General features: G+C 46.5%; 1 protein-coding gene across 3 annotated transcripts; it reads left to right on the forward strand.

Moving 5' to 3' along the window:
* Positions 1-46: 46 nt before the first annotated feature.
* Positions 47-15,443, forward strand: LOC115516255 (bcl-2-like protein 2). 3 transcript variants are annotated; one of them, XM_030318722.1, is made up of 7 exons: positions 11,368-11,730; positions 12,088-12,202; positions 12,911-12,978; positions 13,295-13,401; positions 14,110-14,197; positions 14,285-14,436; positions 15,376-15,443. In XM_030318722.1, the coding sequence occupies exons 1-7, from the start codon at positions 11,383-11,385 to the stop codon at positions 15,413-15,415; spliced, it is 918 nt and encodes a 305-aa protein (XP_030174582.1). In that variant the 5' UTR covers positions 11,368-11,382; the 3' UTR covers positions 15,416-15,443. The 3 variants fall into 3 exon arrangements, with proteins under 3 accessions (XP_030174583.1, XP_030174584.1, XP_030174582.1); XM_030318723.1 differs by lacking the exons at positions 11,368-11,730; positions 12,088-12,202; positions 12,911-12,978; ... (2 more) ...; positions 14,285-14,436; positions 15,376-15,443 and adding exons at positions 47-337; positions 635-722; positions 1,180-1,619; positions 2,178-4,812; XM_030318724.2 differs by lacking the exons at positions 11,368-11,730; positions 12,088-12,202; positions 12,911-12,978; ... (2 more) ...; positions 14,285-14,436; positions 15,376-15,443 and adding exons at positions 390-722; positions 1,180-1,619; positions 2,178-4,812.
* The last annotated feature ends 1,055 nt before the right edge of the window (positions 15,444-16,498 follow it).

Genomic DNA, 16,498 nt, shown 5'->3' on the forward strand with positions numbered 1-16,498 from the left:
AATGCTGAATTTGCTCCGAGGTTTCCTGAGGCCTAGCCGGCTTCTCTGGGCAGTCTTCAGGCTCAGGAGCCCAACCTGGCCCTCTGTCTCCTCTCCACCCTGCTCCTCTTGGCCTCCAGCAGCCCTCTCTCTTCCGGAGTTGTGGCCTTCCCAAGCTTGCTTCCCAGCTCCGCCCCTCTCTCTGGACGCATCTCTGGGCCCCATCATCACCCGGCGCCGGGCCCTCCCTCCCACCCCCCTTTCTCCTCCCTCCTTCCTTCCCTCCCTTCCTCCGTCTCTCCCTCCCTCCCAGCTCCTGCACCAGGAAACGGCCCGGATCCTGGCAGCGGCCTGACCCGTGAGATCCCTAACCTGGCAGGCAGGAGGGGTTGGAGACTTGCTGAGGGTGGGGGTTAAGGAGGAGCTGGGCTGTTGGACTGCACTGGGGGGAGCCGGGAGTAGATGCGGTGTCGGCAGGAAGCCCTTGGCCCTGGGTTTCCTGGGAGGACAGTCATTAAACATGGATTCGGCCACACAGCTGGTAGAACGTTGGGGGCAGGGGCCGGTCCCGGGAGCTGCACCCCCAGTCTTCTCTGTCCAGACTGTGATCCATGGCCTTCCCCGCCTAGCTCTGCTCTCCCCCTCCCCTTCCCAGGGCTCCACGCTGGCCAGGAGGATGAAAGGCCCCAGCTGGGGGCTCCTTGCCACCAGCGCTGGGTCCTAAAAGCTGCCATCCAGGCTGGGTGAGTGTCCCCTTCCTTCTCTGTCCCTGGCAGCCCTTTGCTTCTCCCACCTTTTCCTTCAGCTCCTGTCTCCTCCCCCATCTTGTGCCTCTGCCAGCATCTTCACATCTTCCCTCTGGGGAGGTACTAAGACCCTAAGCTAAAATGGTGTGTATTGTGGAAAGGGGGTTTGTAGGGGGGTTATAGAGTTGGTGTTTTTTTATTATGGAAAGAATCTAAAGTATTTTAAAAATAAAATTTACTTGTTTTACATTTAATTTAACACATTACAAATTAATGGTCAGCCCCTCATGCTCTGGCCTCTCACCTTGACTTAATTCCCACATTCTTGCCCCTCCCTGCTCAGTGGTCTCTGAGCATTTCCTCCCACCTCTCACTGGGTTGGCCAAGCCTGAAGTGACCCTTCTGGCTCTCTGACCATATATTCATGCCAGTCTTTCATCCTTGACTCTTACAGCTGCCCGGATGGCGACCCCAGCCTCAGCCCCAGACACACGGGCTCTAGTGGCAGACTTTGTAGGCTATAAGCTGAGGCAGAAGGGTTATGTTTGTGGAGCAGGCCCTGGGGAGGGCCCAGCAGCTGACCCACTGCACCAAGCCATGCGTGCAGCTGGAGATGAGTTTGAGACCCGCTTCCGGCGCACCTTCTCTGATTTGGCAGCCCAGTTGCATGTGACCCCTGGGTCAGCCCAGCAACGCTTCACCCAGGTCTCTGATGAACTCTTCCAAGGGGGCCCCAACTGGGGCCGCCTTGTGGCCTTCTTTGTCTTTGGAGCCGCACTGTGTGCTGAGAGTGTCAACAAGGAGATGGAGCCACTTGTGGGACAAGTGCAAGAGTGGATGGTGGCCTACCTGGAGACACGGCTGGCCGACTGGATTCACAGCAGTGGGGGCTGGGTAAGAAGCTTCTCAATTGCTGCTCTGCACACCCCTCTGCAAAGATGGTCTCCAGAGGGAAGACAGGGGTTCTGGCTGGAGGCTGGGGTCTGAGTCTCCCTATTTGGGTGGAATCAGATGCTCTCACCATGGGTGTCATGCACTCCAGGGCTGCCATGCAGTCATCACTGGATGGGCTCATGGTCCAAAGCAGAGGACAATTCTGTGCCTGCAGGGAAATGGCATCCAGCCATCAGGAGCTTTTTACACCAGAGTATGTGGCATGGGCGGGGGGGTGTCAGGGGGTCAGGAAAGCCTTGGCAAAGGATGCCAGTTCCGAGCAAAATGATTGGCCACGGAAAGGCTGGGATTCACTTGAGGCAGAAAGGGCAAATGAGCCAGGCGCTCATGGGGGATGATCGGGGCTTGCAGCCAGTAGAGCTTTGGCTGGAGAGGAGCTGGGTATGGGGTAGTGCTTGTAGTGGATGGAACTGGAACTCTTCCTCTCCTCTTTCCTCCACTCTTTCCTCTCCTGATATCCCTTTCTCCTTTCTCTCCTACTTCCCTTCTCTCCCACAGGCGGAGTTCACAGCTCTATACGGGGACGGGGCCCTGGAGGAGGCACGGCGTCTGCGGGAGGGGAACTGGGCCTCAGTGAGGACAGTGCTGACAGGGGCCGTGGCACTGGGGGCCCTGGTAACTGTAGGGGCCTTTTTTGCTAGCAAGTGAGAAAGTCCAGGGCCAGGTGGGGCTAGGTGTAGTTGGGGGACAAGAGAGCAGGAACACAGAAAAGAAATGCCCTTGGAAGAAGTGGGTGAATGGATGGGCATGGAATGGGGATGGGAAGGGGCAGGGTACTGTGGGAAGGAGCTGTGTGTGCCAGGCAGGCAGTCGGAAGGATGAGCTGGAGACATTAGGGGATGTGTTTGGAAAGCGAGCAGGCCAGGAGATGGAGGCATTCCAGGGTTGGGAGGAGGTGGGAGAGATCATGCCTATAGGTATAGGCACACAAAACTGTAACTAGAGCTTACTTTGTAGCCCTAAAGAAGGAGGATTTGCATAAGGGGTTGTGTCTCCATTGGATGAGTGAGATTTGGGGAAAAACACCGAAGGCACATCCCTTTGGAATGGAAGCTTGGAGTTCTCAGGTGATAGGGAGAGGTGGCTGTGATGTTGGGCTGCTTGGACATGTGTATGCATGTGCACGCGTGCTTGTGTGCATGCTAGGCTGCTTGTCTAACATGGTGGCGGCCGTATTCACAGAGAAAACATTCCCTGTTGAAGTGGCAAGAACAAGGGGCAGCTCTCTGCCCCTCCTCCCAACTCCCTCCTCCCCCTCTCCTTGTCCTGATGCCTCAAGGCTATGGGAAAAACACTGTATCCAGAAGAGGGCTTTGGGCACTTTTCCACAGAAAGTCATTTGCAGGGCTTTGGAGATAAGTTCTGTAGCTGGCCCTGTTGCTTCACCGTCCCTATTCCTTGTGCATCATGCACTTGCTGCTGCCTCCTGGGCTCTGACAGAAAACAGGGCCGTGGAGCCTGCAGTGGGGGTGGGTGGGGAGCTGGACCTACCTGCCGCCCTCCTCTCCCACTGGGGCACACTGGTGCCTAAAGTGTTCCCTGTCTCTGGGACTTTCTGCACCCAAACTCAAACTCTAAATTGGGACTCTAATTTTCCTTGTGAGTGTGTGGAGGTAAATGCTGATCTAGAGTACAGTCTGGGTCTTGCACTGTGTCTCAGTGAGACTGTTGATGCCTTGAGAGGAACATTCCAGCTCTGAACCCCATAGGTGTGAGGGTGACCTATACTCCGTGACTGGCCTATTCCGTGTAGTGGGCTTTGGTGCTGCTTTATCAAGGGCCAGATATATGGGTTCTAGAGTACCTACCACGACCTAGAAGCATTCATATTTTCTTTGAAGCCACGCTGTTTGCATGGGTGTTACTTGTCTGTACCTCTGAGTCTGAGGACGTTAACTTTAGAGCTCACAGTCCTCTAGAACAGATTCCACTTATAGCTTTTTCTTTTGAGAAAGAAATGATTTCACTCCAGATGCATGCCCTGAGCCAGACCTCACTGCTGCACTTCCCAAGGTGCTAAAATTGCTGCTCTCCAATGCTGACTTCAGACACAGTGCTCTAGAACCCTGCCCTTGATCCTGAGCACTGATCAGCTTAGCTAGACCATGGTTGACTCTTCTTGGGATTTTCATTTGGTCCCAAAATGTGGCAACATAGTTGTACTCACAAGAATGTGGGACCAAAATTGGCCTCAGGTGTTTAGCCCAGACTTTTGCTTTTGAGAGAGGGCTGCACTTTTTAATGGTATTTATAGGGGAGGTGGAAGACTGCATGTGCCACTTGGTCCATCGTGAGTATGCTGATACCAGAAACTCAGAGCTGGTCTGTGGCAGGCAGTTGGGGTGGGGTGGGGGGTCTCTGACTTGCTCAGGACAAACTAGACCAGTGGTTTTCAGGCTGCTTGGCAGAGCCCTGAGGTTTCCTAGGGGTTGCCTCAGGAGGCCTTGGGGAGGTGAAGGGAGGGGGTGCTGAGCAGGCTGGGCTACTTGTCCTTAAACAGAATAGCTCCCCTTGTAGCTGTCTTACATATCGGGGTTCAGGGTAAGATTTTATTTGCATTAAGGGGTTTGCTGCTGAAAAAAAAAGTTGGAAAACCACTGACTAGACCATCAGCTCCAAATTGGAGCCTCTGCTCCCCCAGGTTTGGGGCAGACTCCACCCCTCCCCTCTACCACAAGACCACCTATCCCTGTTAACTCTCCTGGGGAACTTTAGCTAACAGGAGCAGCAGGGACCGTGGTCAGGTAACTGAAATGCCCTGCTCTGAGGCCTTCACACCTTGGTAGAAGGAGAAGTTGTTTTCTGAAAGGGTAAAGGGCTTGGATTCCCAGAAGCATAGCTTGAATGGGACCGTAGTGGGCAGTTTTGATCTGTCCTGTCCTTGAGGGGCAATGGAAACCCCAGAGACTCTTCTGTCAGGGAAAACTAGAGACTCTTCTAGAGCCATATAGTTCCTTGGGATTAGCTCTTGGCCAGGAAGGCTGAGTATGGCTCCCAATTTTTAAATCTATTTCATTTTTAAAAAATAAGGGAAATAAATCTAATTGCCATTTTTCAGAGATTAAATAGGTAGAGAGGGTGTTTCTTGCTCTCCAGAGCCCAAAGGGACATATAGGGATTTTGCTTAGGCCAAGGAAGGAGCAGAAGTAGGGCAACTAGGTCCTGCGATTATTAATCCTACTCCCCACTTATTCTAGGGTATATACTATTTTACTTTTTTAAATCATAAAATGGCGAGAGAACAGATTTGGTTAGTTTAGAAGAAAAGAAAAAGCTCTATAAATATAAATATATATTCCTGTATTTTTATTTAATAATTTATAAATATCAAGTTCATTTGACTTTTATTTTTGTGTAATATGTAATGGTCGTATTAAAAAAAAATAAAGCCCAGAAGTTTAATGAGAAGGACTGAGCAGGGTTTGTGACTTCTACACTCTATAGCCTGGTGTCAGGACATTTCTTGATCTAATCATCTCTTCGTGACCTTGTTAATGGCAAGAATTAGAGTAACAAGGACTTGGGAAAGTGTTGAGACCATAAAGAAAAGAAAATCAGAGTTGTTCCCCATCTCCTAACCCCTGCCAAATGCCCAAAGCCAAGAGCTCCATCTATGTCAACCCAAATCTTTTTTTAATTTTATTTATTTAAAAACAGGTTTTTTTAAGTTTATTTATTTTTGCGAGAGAAAGACAGAGTGTGGGGGAGGAGCAGAGAGAGAGAAGAGAGAGACACAGAATCTGAAGCAGGCTCCAAGTTCTAACTGACTGAGCCACCCAGGTGCCCCTATGCCAACCCAAACCTTAAGAGGGTGTGTATATACAGTACTTTGGGATGGCTATAAACCAGAAACAAACCAAAACAAGGAAAACTTACCCCAAATCTTTGTGTGATGGTGACCAAGTCCTCACTTGTGGTTCGGCCTCTAATGACAATGAGCATTTCTCCCCAGTACTCACTTCACTTCTGATATTCATTAACATAACATTTCATGTTATGAAGTGATAAATGCTATAAAGAAAAATAATTCATTAGCATGGGATTAGGAAAGTGTAACTGTAAATTTCAATGTTAAATAGAATAGTCAGGGAAAACCCTCATTTCTAAGGTGACTTTTGAGGAAAGTCATGAAAAATGAAATTGGAAAAATATTTTTATTGATACAGAAAGATGTTTCTATCTTGGTAAAAAAGAAAATAGAAAACAATATATACAGTATGATCCCATTTTGCTAAAATAAATATGTAAATATGTGTGTGTGTACATGCCTCGGTATGTATTTATGTACTGAAAATTTCAGGAAGGATATATGCCAAAATATCATTAGTGATTATCTGTGGGTGTTGGATTTTACTGGTGTTTTATTTTGTTCTTTTTACTGTCAGTATTTTCTGATTTTTTTTTTATAAAGAACACATATTTCTGGTACAGCATATTAAAATAAGTTTAAGTTTTTAAAAAGTTAACGAAGCAGAATAGAAAATAAGCAGCCCAAAGGAGGTTCTTTCTCATTTAAGTGCACACCTCACTTCCCTGCAAGGACAGACCTAAGGAATTAAGGTAGGCGAGGCTAGACTTTGCATTAGAAAATAATTGAGAGTTGGCTCCACGATAGAGGTAAGTATATGATCAAGGTTTCAAGGTTCTGTATCAGCACTGTCCAACAGAAATATAACGCAAGCCATATATGTAGTTTTACATTTTCTAGTAGTCTCATTAAAACAAAAAGGAACAAGGGCGCCTGGGTGGCTCAGTCAGTTGAGCGGCCGACTTCGGCTTAGGTCACGATCTCGCGGTCCGTGAGTTCGGGCCCCGCATCGGGCTCTGTGCTGACAGCTCAGAGCCTGGAGCCTGTTTCGGATTCTGTGTCTCCCTCTCTCTGACCCTCCCCCGTTCATGCTCTGTCTCTCCCTGTCTCAAAAATAAATAAACGTTAAAAAAAAAAAAAAAAAGGAACAGTTATAAAACTAATTTTCACAATGTTTTACTTAGCCCAGTGTAAAAATTATTATAGTTTCAACCTATAATTAATATTAAGTAATTATTAATTTATTTTACAGTCTTTTGTTCATACAGAGTCTTGCAATTCCGTGTATATTTGATACTTTCAGTACATCTCCAGTCAGACTACTCATGTTCCAAGTGCTCAAACCATTTGTGACTAATAGGTACCATATTAAATAATGTAGTTCTAGGTTATAGAGAATTATTGCAGCAAAAAAAGCAAGAGTTAAAAGCAGGAATGAAACTACCAAAAAGCCAAGTATTTATGTTGTTTAGTGAGAAAACTTTTCCCTTTTGTACAGAACTGGAGTTGCCCTCATCCCCTTTTAGTGATTTAATTCTTTTTTTTTTTTTTTTAAGTTTATTTGAGAGAGAGAGAGAGAAAGAGAATGCACACATAGTGCATGGGAGGGGCAGAGAGAGACGGAGAGAGAGAATCCTAAGCAGGCTCCGCACTGTCACCATGGTGCCCGATACGGGTTTTACACTCACAAACCATGAGATCCTCTGACCTGAGCTGAAAACAAGAGACAGACACTTAACCGACTGAGCTACCCAGGCACCCCTAATTCTCCTTTTTTTCCACTATCCATTCACTTCTATTAGCACATTTTTCCTTGTGCTAAAATTGAGTTTCCATTTTCCCAAAATTCCATGGCCCTCTATTGAGAGGTTACTAATGAAGGAAAATTATACTCATAATGGGTAGATTTCACATCATTGCATAATAATTTTTTACAAATTCATTCTTAGAAACTTATCTCTTTGATGTTCTCTATGCATCAACAACAGGTAAGATATTAAAATTATTATGGAAGATCATTAATTCAGTTACCATTTATTGAATACAGAGTGATGGGCAATGAGAATACAAATATAATTACGATGATGTCCCTGCCTTTTACAGTTTACAGTCTAATAGGGAAGTATCTTACTTTACAAGTCACCATTCAAATATCTTTTTAAATGTGTTTGTAAAAGTAATCATGCTTATTAATTTGGGAGTTGGAAGGTTTTTTAATTTTAAACAAAAATAATATATGATATTGTGGAAAAAATCATAGAACATAGAAAATTATGAGTCAGTTATAATCCTACTACTCAGAAATTACTACTATTAATATTTTGGCATATTTCTTTCCCATCTTCTGTCCGTGCTTATATTTTATGATCATACTGTATATACAATTTTCTATACTACAATTCTGCTTACCATTATATTGTAGTTTTTCGTTGTTACTAAAAATGTTTTGAAGGCATAATGACCATATAAAATTACATCTATGTGTATGTAATAATTTTCCTGAGTATGTCACTTGGACATTCAAGTTGCTTACATTTTTTTCACTCTGATGAATGTCTTTATTCTCAAATGTTTATGCAGTTTTTAGATTATTTCTTTAGAGCAGATCATAAGAAATACAATTACTGGTTTAAGAATCTCAACATTTTGAAAGCTTTTAGTACATATTACCAAAGGAAACATCGAACTGATTCTTGCTCCCTTTTTTCCCCTGAAGTCCAAGTTATTTATTTTTTCAGTCCAAATTATTTTTTTATTTTAATTTTCTTAAATGTTTATTTATTTTTGAGAGAGAGAGAGAGAGAGAGAGAGAGAGAGAATGAGCGGGGAGAGGCAGAGAGAGTGAGAGACACAGAATCCAAAGCAGGGTCCAGGCTCTGAACTGACAGCACAGAGCCCAACATGGGGCTCAAACTCACAAACTGCAAGATAATGACCTGAGCCGAAGTTGGAAGCTTAACGGACTGAGCCACCCAGGTGCCCCAGTCCAAATTATTTTTTTAAAAAATAAGACATCATAATGATACTTTAATCATACTTTATATACAATTTTATATTTACTTCTTTGGCCTAACATAATTACTTTTGCATGTTATTACACACTATGTGTAAACCTTTTAATAGGTGCATAATAATCTTTGGATATAATAACAACTTGCCTAAACATTTGTCTATTGTGGGAATTTAGTCTTTTTCCGAATTTCAACATCATACATAATGTAATTTTTGTGTATTAAAGCAGACCTTGTAACAATTTTGATCTAAGTTTCGAAAGTTGGCTCTGAATTCCCTGCTCATTTTTTTCTTTTTTTAAAAAATTAAAAAAAATTTTTTTTTACATTTATTTATTTTTGAGAAACAGTGAGACAAAGCGTGAGCGGGGGAGGGGCAGAGAGAGAAGACACAGAATTTGAAGCAGGCTCCAGGCTCTGAGCAAGTGGTCAGCACAGAGCCTCATGTGGAGCTTGAACCCACAAACTGTGAGATCATGACCTGAGCAGAAGTCCGACGCTCAACCGACTGGGCCACTCAGGCACCTCCAAAATTTTTAAAAATGTTTATTTATTTTTGAGAGAGAGAGAAAGAGAGAGAGATAAGCAGGGGAAGGGCAGAGAGAGGGAGACACAGAATCTGAAGCAGGCTCCAGGCTCTGAGCTATCAGCACAGAGCCTGACACAGGGCTCTAACTCCTGAATGGGGAGGTCATGACCTGAGCTGGTCAGATGTCCCACCACTTTTTACCACCTACTCATTGCTAATTAGTTCCATGACTTGGGTGTTACTTCACTCTTTCTTCATGCCTAAAACAAGTTATAGTTTTGGAAATATTTGCTTCATAGAGTTGTTGTTAAGGATTCAATGAGATATAATAAGGAATCTAGGATTGTACCTATTACAAAATCAAGTGCTCAACAAAATTAGGATTTGAAGCATTATTTAAAAAATCACATTTCCCTTGATTTGCCTGATTAGCTTAAATCAGGCACCATTAAAACATCAACATCTTGATTAGGTTAAGATTAGTAGAAAACCTTTTTCTTCCAGCGACTTCACAATCTTTTAGCGTTTGTCTTCGGTGCTCACGTTAGTTCTCCCAGACCACTGGAGCTGCGATGGCTGCTGAAGTAATTTTCAGTGAAATTTTAAGAACTATGACTCTGCTCAGAATTCCCCTGTTCCTGAGGTAAGGATTTTTGAGAAGTGAGGGTGAGGGGAAGAATGGGGTATATTGAAAAGCTTTTGACTTTTTGGTTTGCTAGCAGAGATCTCCTCTTGTCCAAATCCCTGCCCCAGCCATACACATCCTATTGGGGTTGTCTGACTTAACTAATTTGAATGGCCTCATTTGAATCTGGCTGTCAAACCGTAGCTTGGTCTGGCCACAAATAACCCTTTTGCAAACTTAACACCGTCATTCCTTACTTTTTAAAAAATGCGTAGTAACACTGCTACAATAGGGCAACCCTGCTTTCCAGGACTAGGTCTCATTGGTTATCTCAGAGTACAAACGTGTGTTGGGAACCTGCGAGGAGGAATTCCTCTGCGGACTGAAGGAAGGTTTGGGGGCTGGGAAAGCGTTGAAAAATGAGGGTGGCACCCAGATCCCCAATAAATGCAAACATTTATTGGACATCTATTAGGTACAAAGCATACCGCCCCACAGTGGGGTTGCAAATATAAGTAGGATCCAGCCACTCATTCCCAAACTCACAATGCAGGACAAAATGAGCACACAGTGGGAGTAGGCCTGCTTGTCATGGGAAAAGAGAGGGTAGTGAAAGGTTCTTCAGTAGAGGTGATGCTGGGGCTTGCAGTGTACATGGGTACACTGCGTGTAGAGGTACAGACCTGTGTGCAGGTACACCCCCCTGGAACGAGAAGGGTGGAAATAACATTTGCGAAGTAGGCTGGTCCTGAGATCTCTTAAGGCCACGGTAAAGTTTTATTTTTACCGGGCCAGCAAAAGGGAGCCGGCTCTAAGTAGCGGCGAGGCTTGGAAAGATGACACTGGAAGCTGAGAGACCTATTAGGGAGCTGTAGCAAACAGTCCAAGAAAAAGGCTAAAACTGGGGTATGAACAGGGGTTTGTAAAGTATGCCTGTGCAAGGAAGACAGATCAGACAGGGCTAGTAGCTCTGGAGTGAGGATTCCTCCCAGCTTTTTGGTTTGGGAGAACTGGTTGGTGGATGTTGGTACCAATAACCTGGATGGGAAAAGTAAGCTTACTGGAGAGCGCCATTCAGAACCTCCATTTCCAGCAATATCCCATCTACTGATTCTTTCCTGGTCAGCAAACCAGATTCCAGAAACCGCCTCAATGTTTCCGGCCTCTGCCTTCCTACAGCTCTCTAGTTGGCAACCAGTAGTGTCAAAATGGCGGCCTCCCTAAGGACTAGTCATGTGACCTCGGGTTTCCCTTGATGGAAGCCTGGCCGTCCGTTGCGGGGCAAGGTTCACCTGTCACGAAACGGGTGTTAGCCCTTCAAATCCCGCGAGCCAATCGGCATCTGAGACGGCCGGTGCGGCAAGGCGATCGGAAGACTGGTTCTTTCCCCTCACCCAGCCAGCAGCCAATCCCCGAACGTCATATACTTCGCGGATCCGCCTGGAGGCGGGGCGGGAAGCAGGAATGTCGTCACAGCTCTGGCGGTATTGTTACCTAAGGACTTGAGAGGAGGTGGGACATATGTTGATTGACAGACCAATTCCCCTACCGGGATTTGAGGATTTGGTGCAATATCCCGCCTTAAGGGTGGGATCTTATTTGATTGTCAAGTAATATTCCCCAATGGGGTCCTAGCTGGTGGTGACGGGCAGGCCGCTAGACTAATGAATCCTCGGCGTGCCCGGCGCAGTTCTCCAATCGCCGGGCGGCGGGCCCCAGTCTGAGCGGCGATGGCGGCGGCGGCGGCGGCGGCAGCAGCAGCGGGGGCTGCGGGCGGTCGGGGCTCCGGGCCGGGGCGGCGGCGCCATCTTGTGCCCGGGGCCGGTGGGGAGGCCGGGGAGGGGGCCCCGGGGGGCGCAGGGGACTACGGGAACGGCCTGGAGTCTGAGGAACTGGAGCCTGAGGAGCTGCTGCTGGAGCCCGAGCCGGAGCCCGAGCCCGAAGAGGAGCCGCCCCGGCCCCGCGCCCCCCCGGGAGCTCCGGGCCCTGGGCCTGGCTCGGGAGCCCCCGGGCCAGAGGAGGAGGAGGAGCCGGGACTGGTCGAGGGTGACCCGGGGGACGGCGCCATTGAGGACCCGGTGAGGGAAGGAGGGCGAACGAGCAGGGCCGTCCGTGTCACGGGAGGCCCAGAGCTCGGGCGAGCGGGAGGCAGGCGGGAGGCAGGCGGGGGGTGGGGGTGGGCGGGGAATAACGTGGCTGGGGCAGGGCCGGGGACGGATCCTCGACCGCCAGAAGGGGCCTAGCCGGGTTGATTCGGGCGTTATGGGTGCTTAGTGTTGTTTTAGAGAAGGTAGCTTGCTTTTCTTTTCATCGTGACCCGCGTGTGGGGCGAGGGAAATGGCCGAGCATGAGGCCGCGCTCGGACGGAGAGCTGGGCGCAGCCCTTGCGTTGGTTCCTGTTAAGCTCTTCTCCATACCCTCTCCACTCATTGTAGGAGCTGGAAGCGATCAAAGCTCGAGTCAGGGAGATGGAGGAAGAAGCCGAGAAGCTAAAGGAGCTACAGAACGAGGTAGAGAAACAGATGAATATGAGTCCACCTCCAGGCAATGGTGAGTAACTGGCGGTTGCACGCGGAACCCGGGTCCTCGGAAGGGTTATGCGAACACGGGTTGTATGGGATTAGATGCTCGGGACTTTGAGGCTGCTTGTCTGAGCAATTACTGGGCAGGTGCTGTGGTCATTGTCCATTGTGTGTTCCTCTGACCTTAGTGAGGCAAAAACCTGTTTTGATGATGGTAATCTTGTGCCTTTCTTTGTCCTTTTTACATGTGTGTTGCTCTTTGTTCTTTATTCTACCTCTACTCTTTGTGGAGGTTTCCAATTGGCATTTGACCTTCAAGGCTCATGGTTCTTCTTTTAGTTTGAGACCTTTTAAGAGTCCTAAGAAATTGCTCCACTACAGGGGGCTTTCCCTTTAATCCAGAAATGTTGAGTTTGGATTCCCTTGATTTTGTTCACTTTTCAAATGATTTCACTCAAAGTTATTCAATAAACAGGGACTTGGTTTGGGGGAAGGAGGGAATTCCTGTACCGTTCTCTCTGGTTTTTAGGACTGTGTTAATCTGTTGCTGATTTGTCAAATGTTCACTGAGTACCTATTGTGTGTTAGATGGTATTCTTGATAATGGGTACAGCAGGGAACAGAGCAGACCTAAATCTTTGCCTTCACTGTAGCACTGGTGGTGGGAGGGGTACACTTATTGGTCAAATAGAAAACTAGCTTTGTTTTCCCCTCCGATTTCTTTTTTTCTTCAAAGCTGGCCCAGTGATCATGTCCATTGAAGAGAAGATGGAGGCTGATGCCCGTTCCATTTATGTTGGCAATGTATGTATTAGGGCCCTGATTGGTGTTGGGGGAAGCTCTTGTTTTGGGAGTTGCTTAGTAGGAGTATTGAAAGGAACATCTCAAGGATAGGTGGTGGATTTGGGGAATATTGGGAGGGTTTGGAGGAGGTAAAAGGTACTGGTGATCAGCAGAGGCTTTAGGGTTGGGAAGAGAAAAGGATTAGTTTCTTAAAGAATCAGATTTGATGTGCCTTGGTGTATATGGTGGCCCAGCCCAGAGGCTCGGCAGAGATACCTGTTGAGGTGGGAGTTTGTTTGCCCAGTACCTGTGAAACATAACCCCTTTATCCCCACAGGTGGACTATGGTGCAACAGCAGAAGAGCTGGAAGCACACTTTCATGGCTGTGGTTCAGTCAACCGTGTTACCATACTTTGTGACAAATTTAGTGGCCATCCTAAAGGGTAAGTAGGGAAGTAAGTTGAGGTCATTTTAATCACATTTTAAAAGTAGACAAAATGTTTTATATTGAACAGTAAGTTAACTTGCTGTTAAAGTAAGTGGTGTTCATCTTACGAGGAATTAATGTTGATATATATCAGGGGTTGCACGTAAATGCTTTCAGAGGCCTTTAGATAAAGATGAAGGTTAGTGTGGGTGTATTCATGAGCTAGAAGAGAGAGGGACAGCTTCTGCTTAGCCCTAACTGGTTCTGCTATATGGAAATCCAGGCCCTGTGGATACTGTTTTATAATTTTCCAAGAGTAGCTAGAAATTTGGATTGAAATCTTGCATTTAAGAATTTTTTGAGGGGCGCCTGGGTGGCGCAGTCGGTTAAGCGTCCGACTTCAGCCAGGTCACGATCTCGCGGTCCGTGAGTTCGAGCCCCGCATCGGGCTCTGGGCTGATGGCTCAGAGCCTGGAGCCTGTTTCCAATTCTGTGTCTCCCTCTCTCTCTGCCCCTCCCCCGTTCATGCTCTGTCTCTCTCTGTCCCAAAAATAAATTAAAAAAACGTTGAAAAAAAAAAAATTAAAAAAAAAGAATTTTTTGAAAAGTAATAAAAAAATGTGGATGTATTATTACTTGAGTAAAGCATGCCTAAAAATTGGATTTGACACGTAAGCTGCTTTTTTAAACTTCAGATAGATAAAATGACTATTATTTTTTTCAGGTTTGCATATATAGAGTTCTCAGACAAAGAGTCAGTGAGGACTTCCTTGGCCTTAGATGAGTCCCTATTTAGAGGAAGACAAATCAAGGTAAGCCCCATGCCCATTGCTGTTCTGGTTCTGTGTAACTCTCCAGGCTTATTCTGAGGCTTTTTGTTGTACATCCGTCACTGTCAGGTGATCCCAAAACGAACCAACAGACCAGGCATCAGCACAACAGACCGGGGTTTCCCACGAGCCCGATACCGTGCCCGGACCACCAACTACAACAGTTCCCGCTCTCGATTCTACAGTGGTTTTAACAGCAGGCCCCGGGGTCGCGTCTACAGGTCAGGATAGATGGGCTGCTCCTCTCCCCCCGCCTCCCATGAGCCCTGTATGTTTCCTTCTCTCCTGATCTGAGGAATCTCCCTCACTTACCCTCCCCTTGGTCTCCAGGGACTTGGTCTCCTGCCTGTGCAGGGTGAGGAAGGTAGTTGCAGGCCAGGCCAGGAGGCCAGTCTCATCATCGTTTTCTGGAGCAAGAGTTGGTGATAAGGGCTGGATCTCTCCACTTTGTTCTGAGAGATGGTTCTTCCCCCAGCCTTTTTTCCCTTGAGAGTTGGTGGCAGTGAAGGTGTTTACAAAACAGGCCAGGAAGAACGGCCTCAGAGTAGTGAAGGCACTGCTTGGACATTTGCTACTTTTCCCAGAGTTAAGGAGGAGTTGAAGATTGAACCTCCCTTGGAAGAATACCAGAGGCTAGTTGATCCTTTTCAACAGCCATGTGGGAGGATAATGAGATACTTACTCTTTAACTGAGCCAGTGTTTTACAAGGTTAACTTTTTCTCTGGGCCTAGTGTGATGCCCATGTTGTTGCTTTATTATCATCTCTCTGCCTTTAAATAGACAGGATAAGCATATAGACCTTGGCTTTTCATAAGATTTACTTATCTACTCCCAGGAATTAGGGAGGATCTGATGGTGAAGGCCTGGGGTTTAGAGCTGTGGAGAACTGACTGAAAAGTGGATAAACAATAAGTCCGTTTTCTTGCCCCTATTATCTCAGATATGCTTTTCTGCCAATGGCAAGGTGTTCTGTTAAATTGTCCCCTCCCATTTGCCAGGTGTGTCACTATTTCTGGGATAATGGGGTCAGTTTTAGGGTATTTGGAAACTTCTTTCCCCCCATTCCCTGCACTATAACTGGGGCAAGGGCCCATGGGGAGGGGCTTGTGCTGACTCTTAAGTGATTATGTTAACACCTAACTCTCCTTCTTTCTTCCAGGGGCCGGGCTAGAGCGACATCATGGTATTCCCCTTACTAAAAAAAGTGTGTATTAGGAGGAGAGAGAGGAAAAAAAGAGGAAAGAAGGAAAAAAAAAAAGAATTAAAAAAAAAAAAAAGAAAAACAGAAGATGACCTTGATGGAAAAAAAAATATTTTTTAAAAAAAAGATATACTGTGGAAAGGGGGGAGAATCCCATAACTAACTGCTGAGGAGGGACCTGCTTTGGGGAGTAGGGGAAGGCCCAGGGAGTGGGGCAGGGGGCTGCTCATTCACTCTGGGGATTCGCCATGGACACGTCTCAACTGCGCAAGCTGCTCCCCTTGTTTCCCTGTCCCACTTCACCACCTTGGGGGCTGCTCAAGGGTAGGTGGGCATGGGTGGTAGGAGGGGTTTTTTTACCCAGGGCTCTGGAAGGACACCAAACTGTTCTGCTTGTTACCTTCCCTCCCATCTTCTCCCTAACTTTCACAGTCCCCTCCTGCCTGCTCCTGTCCTGCCAGGTCTACCACCCATCCCACCCCTCTTTTCCGGCTCCCTGCCCCTCCAGATTGCCTGGTGATCTATTTTGTTTCCTTTTGTGTTTCTTTTTCTGTTTTGAGTGTCTTTCTTTGCAGGTTTCTGTAGCCGGAAGATCTCCGTTCCGCTCCCAGCGGCTCCAGTGTAAATTCCCCTACCCCTTGGGGAAATGCACTACCTTGTTTTGGGGGGTTTTGGGGCGTTTTTTTGTTTTTCAGTTTTTTGTTTTGTTTTGTTTTCCTTTGCCTTTTTTTCCCTTTTATTTGGAGGGAATGGGAGGAAGTGGGAACAGGGAGGTGGGAGGTGGATTTTCTTTATTTTTTTAGCTCATTTCCAGGGGGTGGGAGTTTTTTTTTTAATATGTGTCATGAATAAAGTTGTTTTTGAAAATAAAAATTGTTTGGCCTTTTGGGTGTAAGGGTTATTTATCTATTTTCCTATTTTCTCTTAGATCCCAGATGGCTGTTAATTCTCCTTTGTGGAAGTGCTGGTGTTGTGGAGGGGAAGTTCTCATTTACGAATTAAGGAGTAGGAGTTAAAATTACAACTAACAGGAACATTGTGTATTTAGTTGAGGATGATGAGTTTTCTGGGTAGCATGTAG

Source organism: Lynx canadensis, chromosome B3 (genome assembly GCF_007474595.2).
Source record: "Lynx canadensis isolate LIC74 chromosome B3, mLynCan4.pri.v2, whole genome shotgun sequence".
Taxonomy (NCBI): domain Eukaryota; kingdom Metazoa; phylum Chordata; class Mammalia; order Carnivora; family Felidae; genus Lynx; species Lynx canadensis.